Here is a 14,340-nt window from a genome sequence, read left to right as displayed (position 1 = left end):
TTCCATTTTTGAGTGACGACTTTGTTTAAAGATTAGAGTTAGGCAAGTAGTGGTTATAGTTATGGTTCTCTAAATCCCCAGAAAATAATGTAGGTCAACATAGACTCCACAGTGAATGAAAACAAATGTGAGTGTTTGTTTGCATCATCACCTCAGAGAATGTTTTAGAGACATTTGCAGTCTCCAGAGAAAAGCAGGATGTGTTTATTGTGAATTTTACGAAAATAAAACACAAAGAGTGAGTTTTTTTCCACTTCCAGATGTTTTCCTTATTGTCTACAAGAATAGAGAACTCATACATAGCTACCGATTAACATAGGCTCTAATCATCTAGGTCTGTACATACATTTTTGGTATAATTTCTTAAAACTATACTTTAAACAATTCTCTCCAATGAGTTAAGTGAATTCAAATTTGTTTTACTTGAAGCAAACTGCCTACAAATGTTACACAGGAAGTGACAGCTGAATGAATTTCTCGCAGAACTTCATGCATCAGTTCTGTCACAATGAAGTCTTGACAGTCATGGGGTGCTGAACCACTCTCTGACATACCTGCAGCAATGGCACAAACTGGTAACATTTGTGGAAGCACATGTTCACATAGTTGTGTTTATCCTTCTGTCGGTCTTTTTTGATTTGGTCTTTTTTGTTAAAGGGTCTTCCAGAAAGATCAATTTTCCCCTCACGACAAACTGTGGATGATATTGACTTATTGGAAATCAATGAGGCCTTTGGCTGTCAGGTGATCTCTGCAGGGAAACCTAAAAATACCAGAAAGTGATTTGTTTACTGTTCAAACTTCAGACAGTCAATGATGGATTTCTTTTCCATTCTAGACAGGTCTTCTGATGGAGAATCACAATAGATTGACCATGGCTATAGGTCCTCCTCTCAGCTGTCCGTTAGGTGATAGCTCTGCTTAGGGAAAAGCCAGAAGGATTCTGCTAACAGCCACAGGGCTGCTGTTCATTTCTTAATTTATTTAATAAATTAAGAAATCAAACAAGTTTTCCTAGTATCCCTCTCTTATGGTTTCCTCTCAATAGTGCATGGTGTCCATGTGCACTGGCACTAGAATGCTGCTGCTGCTGTATTTTATGGACTGTAGGATAGGAATAAAAATTAAGATTTTTTACACTACGAGACAGTACTGTACTATTGAATACAATGGCAGAAGCCTGACAAGTCGTTCTGTACATTTATTAAAAGATTCATTCTTCTTTGACAATGTGAAGTCTTACATAAGGACAATAAATACATTAAGTACTGACTGTGTGACTGTGGTATTAGAAGGTCATCTCATTGGACCTATATACTTCATCAAATGATCCTGTTCCTTGGAGCTGCAGAGTGAGGGGTGTCTTCACCAGGGGAGACTGGATGATCATAGTGGCCCTGAACTCTCGGTCCTCACTAAAACAGATAATACAGACAAATGAAAATTAAGAGTGCTGGAAATTGTACCATGGAAATTGTATAAAAATGTTAATATTTTTAGGGCTGCACAAATGACAAATTAATAAATAATTAATCTGTAAATTATGTTTTTGATATTTCACAAAATAATGTATAAAGTCTGTTTACAACATTTTATTGTCAAAATGTGAAACTTGAGCAATGAGTTTGCTGCACATGTAATAAAAAATCTAATAACTCGAATTAGTTTTTATGTGACAACATAAAAAGATCTTCAATTTTATTACATTAAAAAAGGCACTCGGTTACTAGAATTTCACCCTTAAAGCAAAAGTAAGTGGCGCATTAACCCTAATGACATGCTTTCAGACATGAACTTGAATGTTGCTAGACATTATCCTGGTGAGCTGCATGCAACAGCACGATTGTCTGAGGAATATAGACCAGACATTACCCAGACTTTTCCCTAAGAGCTCCCTTGTAAAAAGTCTGGGTAGTGTCGTGGTGTGAGCCAGTGGTGGACAGATCGTTGGGAGTACTAGGACATTTTCCAGTGGCCTGCAGGTGATAAGACAGCAGCAGGATAAGTTGTGACTTGTGTGTGTGTTGTTTTCACTGTCAGCAGGACAGAGACAGCAGCTAAAAAAAAAAAAAAAACTATGTGCCCTATATATAGCTGTCTTTAGAAATTCACTAACTGAGCCAGAGGAAATATAGACAGCCTTAAAAACACAGAGGTTCAGGGCAACGTGGGTCTTATGCTGTGTCTTAGAGTCAGTGTGGACCGACATCAGATAAAACAGAAGTCTGTCTGCTCAGTGAGATGCACAAGTTGTTGTGTCAATTGGCAGAACAGTAAACATTTTACTGGGTGACTGATTATCTGAAAACATCACAGAAAACAAGAAGGCACACCACTATCCAAACAACAGTGTAAAAATCATTTAATTGTGGAAATGTGACTCACTATTCTCCGCTTCTGCTATTTTTGTCTCCACAATTGCTTAATGTGTCCCTGTGTGCCCTGGCAAACAGCTACATCACTAGACCTAACCAACTGATAAATACTTTTGCTGCTACTATTTTAATAATCAATTTTTATTGATTTTATCAATTAGTTGCCAAGCCCTAATATTTTTTTACCTTTAAGGTAAGCATAATCCCATCTTAGACGTTGTAATGGGCTGCACTTTGTTACCTGGGAGTGAAGCTGATCTCTAGACACCTACTGCAGCTGCTGACATGCAGCTCCTTGGACTTGAGGAGCCCAGAGTCTGGTGTTACTCTGAACACAAGAGAGTCCCTTTCATCCGACTCTGTACACAGAAAGATACAGTGAATGCCTAAGACCTAAACTAGCCTTTAACATCACTAAAGTGAGTATCAGTAAAAAATGGAAAATGGTTCAGTGGTTACCTATAACTGATTTCCAGTATGTGTGGGCGCCATGACAGTAGAGGTTCACTTCGATTGTCCGTGTCTGCCGTACGTAAGTGAAACCAAAGTTGATGTTATTACTGGGCAGACGCAGTGTAGCAAGATCAAGATAGGCACAGAGGGCCACTGTCTGCACAGAGCAACAAAATAAATACATAAATCAAATTATCTTTGATAAATTTGATACTATCTTGCAGCTTCCACTTGAGATTTACTACCGTCTCTGACCTGCAGGCTGTTATTGCTGTAGTGAATCAGGAGGTTTTGCTCAAACCTCAGCTTCCTCTGCCCACATGCACTATGGATCATTGTTACCCCAAGAGGGAGTTCCTCATCTTTCTGGTCTACATGGTCCAGAAGGAGCAGGGAGCAGTGAAAAGCCACTTTTATCTAGTATTCAAAGAAAGGAGTGCAACCTAGTGTCAACAATAACAAGATAACATCTTATGGTACAAAATCTTGTGCTCCTCTATCTCAATTTTATCCAAGTAATGGGTGCCTGTTGTTAATTTCCCTCCCCTCATCATACCTGCATGCTGTGTTGTGGATGTAGCACCAGAGACTGACTGTTACCAGTTGGCAGGTTGTTGGAAGTGCCGGTCTGGGCTAGAAACTGCGGTTTAAGCACTGTAAATGGAGGCTGAGTGCCCAGCCTGAAGCGTAGAGGCATCTCTGATGTGTTTTTCAGCTGAAGGCTCTTGGTGATGTTAAAGTCTTGCAGAGTCAGCTGTAGATCAAAGCACAATGACCACTGAGCATGACTCATTAGAAATACTGTACACCTTTGGGATGGCTGGCCTAATTAATGGACTTCTGTATGTCAGAGCAGTATTAATTAGTGTTGTACCAACCTCCTTCCCTGATTCTGCGTTCAGTAAATCACCAGCTGATGCGTAGAAATCCAGCACTCCCTCATCCCCATCCATCTGGACTAACAGCCTGCAGCAACAAGGAACCAAGAAGAATCACTTCGCTGCTTTTGCATAATCTTAGTTGATTTTAATTTAGCGGGCGTAAACTGAATTGGATACATAAATAGTATGAATGTGAGTGTTTACCCTGCAGGCTTAACGGTGGCTAGCAGATCCATCCTGACAGGCTCCAAATCCAAACCCTGAGCTCTTACAACTTTACCTGGGACACAGGCAGCAAACTGTAAAGACACACAACACAATAAAGGAATTTAAGGTACTAAAGGAATTTAACACAGTTTGTCTTTTCCAGCATTTTCTATTAAAATACACAGTCTAGTGTTACCTCAGAGTCCAGACTCATAAAACCCAAAGCCAACCCCACACATCGGGACTCAGAAGCTGACCCAGAAAGAGTCAAAGGAGTGAAAGATACATGGATTGTGCTGCTACTCTTTGCTGGAATGACCTTCAAATATACAGAAGAGTAAAATAGTAACAGTAATTCAGGCAAGAAAGTGTGTTTACGCTGTAAAATGCATACATGAAATCCTATCAACATACAATCTGCTGAGGTGTGATGCAGTAAGGGTAATCTGAGAGATTTCCCACATGAGGTCGGATGTGGACAGAGAAGAGCTTTTTCTTTGCAGAACAAGGATAAAGACAGGTGTGCTCCTCTTCATAGTTGGTTTCTGTTATATATTCCTCCTCTTCTACATCCTGAGATCAACAGAAGAAACAAAGCTAAAGAATAAAAATTGCATTCATGTGGGTCCAGTTGTTGGCATTGTAAGGTATTCTTAGAGGTCACATCACAAAAGGCATTAAAGTTTATGTTTGTGTATCTGTGTTGCGGTGTTTCACTCACAGTCATGCTTTGCAGAGAGTCTGAGAGGGTCTGACTTGTTTTCCAAGTTGTTTGAATGTTCCTATCTGAAAGCCTTAATGGTCCACTCATTACCTCATTGCCATCAGCATCTTTGACTGGGAAGGCTTCTCCATATGTCACCACCATATCTACCAGCTTATGATCATTCTTATCTATGTTGTATGTCTCCCAGTCCATGCGAATATCTGACAATAAAGATTTAGATTAGAAAGCTTTATTATCTCCAAAGAAGTTAGTTTGGTTGCTTATACTTGTGTGATATATTTTACATTATGAACACATAAATGCACTACACTAATATACATGAATATGTGGATTGCTTGTTGGTCAAACAACGAATGAATAAAAGACTCATAGAACCAGCAGTTTCTGTTTATCCAACCTAGAAATGTGAAGGTGCAAAAATCCCCCAACTGGCCAGCATGTTCGTTAAGGTTACACTTACCAACCATGGTGGGATTATTGATGCGAAAAGAACGAGACACTGTATCACCTCCAGATACTTGAGTGCCAAACCTAATGATGTAAAAAACAAAGATATTTGACAGTGCTAAAATCAAATACATACAAATAATAGTGGATTTACTGGTGAAATTGACAGTAGTACATACTGCACAGTTGGCCCTTGGTTCTGATCATCTGGTTGCGGGCCTGTCATTTGGAAGAACAGAGGACAGCCTGTCACTGTCATCTGCATGGGGAGAAGTGTGGGCTCAAGATCCCCCACCTTCAAGAAGAAAATTAGATTTCAACATCATTCATCAGTCCACAACAGTATGAAGAAGATACTTGCTGTATGTAAAAACTAAATCTTAAAATTCTTGCAGTGCAAAGCAATTTCAACTTCTGAAAAATCTGTTACACCCTGTTACAAAGCATCATACTTTGCATATGAGATGATCTTTGTATTCCCCCCACATGTCTGTGTATGCAGTTACGTCCACAGTCTGTGTCTCAAATGGCCCCAGCACCCCTGTGCTTGGTAGGACAAAGAAAGCTGCACCTTTTCCATGAGCCAGTAGGTGTCTCACAAACTCTGTGAATAAATATGGAAATACAGAGTCAAATCTGTAGTAGAGATCAATCTACTTAAATTTAAATGTGCACACAATAAAAAGTAAAAGCATACCCTCATGTGACTTTTTTTCTACTTTCTTAGCTTGAACAGAGTGAAGCGGCTTCTTGACATATGTGAATCTACAATTAAGATAGAGCCGGTGTCACGTCTACAGAACAATAAAACTATGCTTTTGTGCATAATTTACAACAGTGAGCACACTGCTTTACCTTTTCTCTGACTGGTTACTTGGCTTGAATGCATGACAGGAGAAATATTCTGCCTCTATGGTGAAAGGTGCAGTAACAGGTGTTAGATTGGTCATTAGTAACTGCTTAGTAACGGCTCTCTTCAAAACAACATCATTTCCAAAGTCAAGCACTAGTGTTGAGGGGCTCTTATCATCTGGATTAGAGCTAAAAACCAGAAAAGATCAATATAGCACAGTTTATTGTAATGTCAGTCTGGGATATTGACTTACTAACCACTTACAGTATGATGGATGGTTACCTACTAGGTTTTACATCAATGTAAGTACCTGACATTGGGCAACGAGTAGGATACACAAAGTTTCTTGGTTTTGGAAGCTGAAATGCCCAAAACAAGAGGAGAGGCCATCCCCTGGATTTCACAGCGAGCAGCCAACTCGGCCACTTCTAGCTGTATAGAGAGAGGCAAGCAAAAGGATAAAGAATGAATTATCAAAATACAGAATAAGAATAGTGGACTAAACATAAACCCATTTACCTGACTGGTGTTAAATTTTGTAAACTTCAACTTGTTTTTTACACTGGTACTTACATCTGTGTGAGAAGTAAAATGAACTGTGATCTCTAAACTGGCATTAGGTCCCAGAGTACCAGAAGAGGGGTCAAAACTGGCTGTACACAGTGAAGCCTGTTTACCCTGTAGCTGAGCCTATTGGGGAAAATGTAAATCTGGCATCACCAAGGAATAACTCTGTTAACAGACTTTATCTCTGGAAGAAAGAAATATTTTACTGTAATATGTACCCAAGCAGCTTTAGATATGATGTGGAAAATGAAACACACATATAGATCAGGGCTTTGTTTCTTTACACAGGTTTAATATAAGAATTTTCTTTTTTGTACAGTAAATTAAGCAATCATATAATGATAAATGTCATGCAGCATACCATCCATCTGAAGTGTGAAGGCATCAGGGTCTGGTTGAAAAGAGTGACAGTGCTCTTGGCAGGAACGCCAATGTAGAGTTCAGAGAGTAGAAGCTCACAGTTTAGCAGACAAACCTGAGGAGACTGAACATCTGCTTGCACTGACAGGTGACTGCAAGTAACACACGGGTGCAACTTGTGTCACTAACATTATTATTAAAATATTGTTGTCAAAGGCTTGGCCTCTGTACACTACTTATTCCAGATGCATTAATTACAATAGTTAAGAAAAATCTACATTTTAAGGAAGTTATGAATATTCATGAAATTGTGAGTGCTTACCACCCTGTTCCATTCTCCACCCTCAGCTCCAACTCTGTTTCGAAGTGCTGGCAGAATCGTGGCTTAAAGAGCACGTTCACACTGCAAGAGGCCAAGGGGGGAAGAACACCTCTGCATGGCTCTACAAATATCTAAGCACCAATACAGTTGGGCAAAATCATAATAGAACTTAGAGTAAATATTAATAATGAATACTAACCTGCAATAAACATCATAACTTCAACATATTCTTGTTAAGGATACTGTATTTCTGACATATTAGTCCTGTACCTGTGTGTCTTCATGGCCCTGTTCACTGTTAAACTTTTCCTCTATTGTCCAGGAGGCCTCCAAATGACAGGTGTTGGTAAGGAGCAGTGTGGTCTGGGTCTGCTCCCCATGCCTCATGAGCCCAAAGTCCACACTGGGTAGACTAAGGGTCACTATGGGACCCTATAACAAATCAAAATGATGAACATAAAGAAGTTGCAGCTCTTAGAGAAACTATACTCGAAATATAATGTGACAAGAAACTCTTTTTTTGGAAATTGAAGATTTTGAGCCACAAGTACCGTCAGTAATTTTGTGAATGTGTTAATGCTTATATTTACCTTGAAGGAGACTTCCACAGCCAAAGTTACAGGCTCATGATGGTGCTTTATATGGCAAACCAGAGCAGTCACAACCCTCTCTGGTTTCCCTCCGGTCATAATCAGATCAAAATCAAAGCACTCATTCTCCTCTAAAAATAAAACCATCAGAGACAAATTCGTTGGTAATAAAAAAATTAAGCGATAGTTAATGCTATTTTTAATTTACAATGTTCAAATTTAAGTGAACCTCATTGGAAAGGATTTTTTCATATCTTTCATAATTCATATTGCATTGTGTGACACACCTATTCTGCCAGTAGAGGGCTCTACTTCGATTATATGGCTGGTGCTGTTCATCCTTTCCCATTGAAAAATGATGAAGGTCTTGCTATGATTCCACATCTGGTTATACACAGTAAAGAAAACTTACTTACAAAACTATTGATAACTGTAATACTGATACACAGTGATGTTATAGAAATCTAACTAAATAACCTTGAACTGCCTGCGAGTGGTTGTGGAAATAAAAATCTCTCCAGGGATTACAACTGCATAGGGCTCCAGCAGGACCTGGTAGGGCTCTGCTGAACCCTTGACCTCTATCTCCATGACAATGACATCGCTCACCTTGGAGCCTGTTTGCACAGGATGGAGGACACTAGATTTCCCACAGACAAAGAGACACAACACTATCAGATAACAGAGGAGCTTCTGTTTGGTAAACTTGTAATTTCAGTTATTTATGTGTGATAATCTTGTATTGTTATTGCTGCATATTGAAGTTTACAGTATACAGGCCTCTACCACAGTATTTTGAAACAATTTTACCCATTTTCAGTAGGCTCTGGCAGCTGTGGTACATCCTGCAGGACTAATTGACAGACGCTGTGGTAGTCCTTCAGCTTCAGAAAACAATTTAGATGGTACATGGATGAAATATAGCTTTTAAAAAAGGATATTCAAAATGAAGAAAGTACTGAATTCTTTTATATTGTATGTTCCTAGTACCTTTTTAGGACAGAAGGTAAACAGGAACTCGTGGTCCTGGCAGGGACCCAGCAGGCCTGTTAGGGGACTGATGTGGAACACATCCTCTGTGGCCAAGTGCACCATTATCCGCCAGTGGAACGGTAACTCCAAGTGGCTTCAACATCACAAAGAGAGAAAGAGATATTTCAATTCAATTATATTACATTATATTTTTCATTTAATTCTTGTGCTGCTGTGAAAAAAGAGCAGCACAGAGCTAGGGAATGAGCAGCAACCATAGATCTTGTAGTAGGTGGATCAGTATCAGTCCCTTATTTAAGGGCACTTAAAGTGAAGTACTTGATGTGAAGGCTGTTAACACTCGGACTGAAATCCCAGTTTAGAAGTGGTCTCTTTAGACATTATATTATTCTCTAGCCTAAACGCACAGATGATTTGTGTATTTGTTGCAAATACGCTTTGTAGTGATGATGTATTAAAGTGTCTTACTTACACATTATTTCTAATGATGAGTGTTTTCTGTTGCGCTGAGTGAGGGTTACATGGGTTGAAATGGACACAGTGCTCTGCAGTGAGGTCATGCACATCACTAATTACTGGAGGCTTCTTCTCCCCAGATACAGACACAAGCTCAAGAGCAATCAGGTGGCCCTCACCTGCAAAATACACATATATCATAAATGGAAACGACAAACATCCAAAGTAGCATATTTACCCTTACACTAGATAAACTTATTTTGGAGCAAAGCCTACGTAAACGATTCACCTTCAATGGTAATATCTTTCACCTGGCAGTTGTCACAGACAACAGTGAATACTTGACGGCTCTTCTCAGCAGTGGTCGGGAAAAAAACAACCTGCAAACACACATACACACACAAAAAATACCTTGCAAATGCTCTTCAGATATATAATTTATAGTATTTGTAATATTTAATAGTATTTAGTAGTAGTTATAGTTCACATTACATACAGTTCTTTCTGAATTTATGTTTCCCTCTGTAACTGACTCACCTCCACTACAGTGGCCTCTTCTGGCTGTAGCACAAAAACAGATGGACTGACTGCAAAAGGTGGTTGCTCAGAAAAGTAGGTTCTGGCTACAGACTATATAAAAAAAGATGGAGTGCTTGTGAAGTACATGAACTGGTCTATTTTTCACAATAACATTTACAGCTATAAATTCTGTGTTACTGATATTGTCTCAGATAGATTTTTACCCTGAGGTTTGACGCTGGCCACTGGTTCTTGGGGATTATGCAGAAGGTTCCAGGACTGAGGCCAAAATTTTGGCACAGGAACTCAACAAATTTTACTCCTCCAATCAGACAATAACCACAGTCCAGAACTCTTGGTACTGCACAACAATTGGGGGAAACATATTAACAATGCATGACCAAATAAAGTACACCGATGAGCATAACAACATCATATGGTTAGTAGATAGTAAAAAGACTCACAGCTGAGTATTGGAGGGGGTCGTCTGGCTGCAATGGGCACTACAAACAGGTGCTCAGCCTGAGACTCTACCACAATAAAGTCGTCATAGTCTGCCAAGGAGTCTGGTGCAAAGCGCACTGTGTACTTACAACTCATCCCCGGGGCAACAACACCACCGTCACCAGGGAATCTTCCTGTCAAAACAAATCCGAATATCAATGCCTTCTTACAGTAATCCTGTATAGCTCTATATTAGGTTGGATGTTGTTTAGCTAATATTTACTTAAAGAATTGTAACAACTACACTGGAATGCCAAAAACAACAACTACATTTTGAAGATGTGTGATTTTATTTATTATAACTCTCTGGCCCCTTTATTTTGATATTGAGTCACTGACCCAACAGACAAAGATTTCCACATTATTACCGGGAGCAGCTATGTACAGGCTCTTTAATCCAAGTAGAAGAGCTCACCTAAGCCAATAGAGAAGAAGGGAGAGGTAGGGGGAATGACTCGAACATGACGACTTGAAGAAGTCAAGTTTTTCAGCTCCAGTGTTGTCTAAGACAGGACAAAACATGTTAATATTTACTGTCTTACAGTTAAAGATGGTCAACATTAGTTTTAGATGGGTTTTCCCTGTGCTATGGTTGTAGCAGATCACTGAAATTTCTGAATCATAGCCTACCTCATAAACATGTCCCACACTGTAGTCAGTAAAGACAAGCACTGAAGGATTTGATAGAAACACTGAGATAGGTTCATCTGTGCAGCTTTAAGATAAAAAGATCACAACCACAGCAGAACATGAGTATGTTATTGTATGCTATGTGTTCTCAATAGAAACTATCTCAGAGGCTTTATTTGCTGGCTAATGAGCATGTAGCATTTGTCTTCTGTTCAGATCAAATCTAATCTTCCTATTCTTTGAATCTGACCCTCATGCACACTGTGTGCATACAGTTAGTTGTGGCTAACATGGTTGGTACCCACAGCCAAAATATGACTCATCCTGCCCTTGGTTCTCATGATTTCTCCATCCCCGTCTCTGGATCAAAGCTATGTCAAAATGCATTTGAGAAATCGCACCTCCAATTTGCTTCAAATCAGTCTAGATATTAATAGTATTTCACCCCTTGCTTAATTTGATTAAAAACACAACGTGACAGGCGAAAATTGTTTTCTTGACATTTTTTTATCATAACTGGTGGAAAAATTAACTCTAGCTCTTTGGCTATCGGTAATTATGTTGTTTTGAATTAAATTATATAAATTATATAAAGATTTTTTTGGAAGATGTTTGGGAATAGGGGCAGCATGGTAGCTGAGTGGTTAGCACTGTTGCCTCACAGCAAGAAGGTCGTGGGTTCGCATCCTGGCCTTTCTGTGTGGAGTTTGCATGTTCTCTCGGTGCTTGCGTGGGTTTACTCCGGGTACGCCGGTTTCCTCCCACAGTCCAAAAACATGCATGTTACGTTGACTGGTGACTCTAAAATTGCCCGTAGGAGTGTGTGTGAGGTTGTCTGTCTTTGTGTGTCTCTATGTGGCCCTGTGATGGACTGGTGACCTGTCCAGGGTGTACCCCTGCCTTCCACTCAAGAGAGAGCTGGGATAGGCTCCAGCAGATCCCTGTGACCCTGAGCCAGGAAAAGCGGGTATAGAAGATGGATGGATGTTTGGGAATAATGTCACTACTACAGTAAATGCTCAGCGTGTGTTATGAGCAACTAAAATCTTGACGCAAAATGTTTATGTAATCACATATATAGTGACAATGACAGTTTTCGAAGTTTAGACTTTGTTTTTAATAATTTCATAGCTAAAAAATGAATGAAACTCAAGGGCACACAGCCGGACAGAGGCACTACATGTGAAACTACACAATATCCACAATGTACACATCTCTGCTTTGATATAAAAAGGTACACTACTGTTTGCACTGTGGTGTTTGCAGTTAATATTGAAGAAAGATTATTTGATATATGTTTAATGTATTTCAGCCACCAGAGATCATGTAAAATTTTGACCCACTATATCAATATCAATATTGTAATCACATCTGCCATCCTGTGCTAAAATCACGAGTAGTATTATATTGTGAGTTGACAAAGGCCTTTGCAATCCACACATTTTAGATACCTTTGCTCCTCCATTCCTTTCCTCTCATGATTCGTTTTCACCACTCTGGTCCTGGGCAATATGAGGGATGCACCACCCTGATGAGCATTTGGAGGAAGGAAGCGAGGATTGCGTAGGAAGTTGTGTCTGTCTTTCAGCTTCTGAAGTTTGTCCATTTCCAATGCCCAATCCTTTGTGCTGGGCTCATCCTTCCACTTTGGTCTGGGTTTAGTCAAGTTTGGCTTCTGAGACATATGTAATGTTACCGACAGATTTTAATCATGTTTTATATTCCATATTTATAGTACTCTGTGTTAAAAACTGAGTTTGCCAGATCAGAAATATCTTTTAAGTCAGTTCTGAAAAATCAGAGGAACTAATTTTAATAATGTACTTTTCATGAACTTTAGTGTCTTTTGGGCATAAATTATCACTCTTGTTAACTCCGTCCAATCCAAGTATGTAGGCACTTTATTTCTCACCTCCCTTTGAGTCTTCTTCTGTGGGATATTTGAGCTGCAGTCTGAGGTCAGGCTGAGGTCCATTTCATTCATTTCTAACACAGTCTTTTCAGAACTGGGAATAAATGTATAACCATCATCCTGAGGTTCCCGTGAAACATGCATAGTGTAGGAAATGGTGGGTTTAGCAGGATCCAATTTTACTGACAAGAAAAGGAGAAGAGAAACATTAAGTTACAACACATTGGTCATAAATAATTTAAGATGATCTGCATACAAGATAAAGTACTTGGTGCGGGTGGTTTCATCCGTGGCTTTTCTGTGCGTAGGTAGGCCTGGGGTGAGATCAGGTTGTTCACTTCAAGAAGATCTTTGTCGACACACCAGAAAAACTCTGATTTGACTAAAATAACATCAAATAAAAAACATTACAACATCTATCTGTCTGTCATCGGTCTGTCATAAAAAATATTACCAAAGTGTACCACATGTACCTCAGTTAAACAGCACAACACTTTAGAGCAGTATAACATATATTATATGAATTGACAAAGGGGTTTCCATTTCACCTATTAGGGCGTCCTGTTGATCAGAAAAACCTTCTATCTTCTCTGTCATTCTCTCATAGGCCTGGCTTTCTCTGGCCGCAGCCTGAGCTCTGGCATGAATGATATGACTCTCCAATATATCTGCCTCTTTTATGCACTGGGTGTATTCAGAATGAATCTAAGGGATTTAATAAGAATAGTAATGATGATGATAAAGATGCTAATAATTTTAATAGTCCTCCGGGCACACAGCATTATTAAGCACACAGTACAGTGATGCATAGTTAGTGTTAAGTTAATTACCTGTTGAAGCTCTGCAACATATTTGTCATGGTAGCTGCTTCGTCCATTATTTGTCTGGATGAGGTTGGACAAAGTGTCTTTCCCAATTATATCTTTTGTGTAAAGGTCTTTAAAGGTGCTTGCTAATACGTGAGAAATGTCCTGTAATTCAATAAAGATGAGGCGTAAAATAGCAGACCTTACTAACGTGTTCATAACACAAGCTTTCAGGGTGAAACGGCTGCTGTGACTTATTTCCTGTGATTACCTGTGATTTCCCTGAGGCCGGTTTGTGGCTGCTCACAGGCGGCTCAAACCACGATGTTTCTGTCGTCTCTGGTTGTTCAAGCATCGCTCACACCACAGCAGCCTTGTAGCTAGCTAATGCGAAACGTTTAGCTAAATTGCTACACAGCTAATTCAGCGGTAGCAGGGTAAACTTAGGGTAAACTTTATATCATCATGCAAAGCGTTAAGCCCCACACATCTAGCGTTAGCAAAACGAACAAACTACCCATATAGTCAAAGAAATAAAACTAGAACAAGTAGGCTAAAGTCTCCACCTGCTCGCTGGTCGTTACCATGTCTGTTTACATGCGGTTGCCATGGCGACAGTCTCCTGTCTCCTCCACACCAGGAAAGAAATGGCTATTTTATATATATATATATGTGTGTATATATGTATATGTACTGACTGGATCTGGTGGAGGAAATATTCAGATCCTTCACTGAAGT

General features: G+C 39.5%; 1 protein-coding gene across 2 annotated transcripts; it reads right to left on the bottom strand.

Moving 5' to 3' along the window:
• Positions 1–479: 479 nt before the first annotated feature.
• On the bottom strand, positions 480–14,181 carry dlec1 (DLEC1 cilia and flagella associated protein). 2 transcript variants are annotated; one of them, XM_026291805.1, is made up of 39 exons: positions 13,874–14,181; positions 13,627–13,767; positions 13,345–13,501; positions 13,065–13,178; positions 12,797–12,978; positions 12,336–12,559; positions 10,885–10,969; positions 10,670–10,757; positions 10,215–10,388; positions 9,975–10,111; positions 9,769–9,861; positions 9,521–9,611; positions 9,248–9,410; positions 8,773–8,908; positions 8,593–8,666; positions 8,260–8,422; positions 8,070–8,166; positions 7,783–7,913; positions 7,463–7,624; positions 7,193–7,323; positions 6,872–7,022; positions 6,517–6,633; positions 6,254–6,375; positions 5,946–6,131; positions 5,788–5,855; positions 5,543–5,694; positions 5,270–5,385; positions 5,104–5,174; positions 4,638–4,843; positions 4,331–4,489; positions 4,113–4,235; positions 3,914–4,008; positions 3,707–3,794; positions 3,385–3,582; positions 3,084–3,245; positions 2,835–2,985; positions 2,617–2,734; positions 1,274–1,415; positions 480–763 (listed from the first exon to the last, which is right to left on the bottom strand). In XM_026291805.1, the coding sequence occupies exons 1-38, from the start codon at positions 13,955–13,957 to the stop codon at positions 1,289–1,291; spliced, it is 5,037 nt and encodes a 1,678-aa protein (XP_026147590.1). In that variant the 5' UTR covers positions 13,958–14,181; the 3' UTR covers positions 480–763; positions 1,274–1,288. The 2 variants fall into 2 exon arrangements, with proteins under 2 accessions (XP_026147590.1, XP_026147588.1); XM_026291803.1 differs by lacking the exon at positions 480–763 and having other exon boundaries at positions 1,111–1,415.
• Positions 14,182–14,340: the final 159 nt, after the last annotated feature.

The sequence above is a fragment of the Mastacembelus armatus genome, chromosome 20 (assembly GCF_900324485.2).
Source record: "Mastacembelus armatus chromosome 20, fMasArm1.2, whole genome shotgun sequence".
Classification (NCBI taxonomy): Eukaryota; Metazoa; Chordata; class Actinopteri; order Synbranchiformes; family Mastacembelidae; genus Mastacembelus; species Mastacembelus armatus.
The sequence above is the reverse complement of the archived record's forward strand: the minus strand, read 5'-3'. Positions and strand labels throughout refer to the sequence as shown.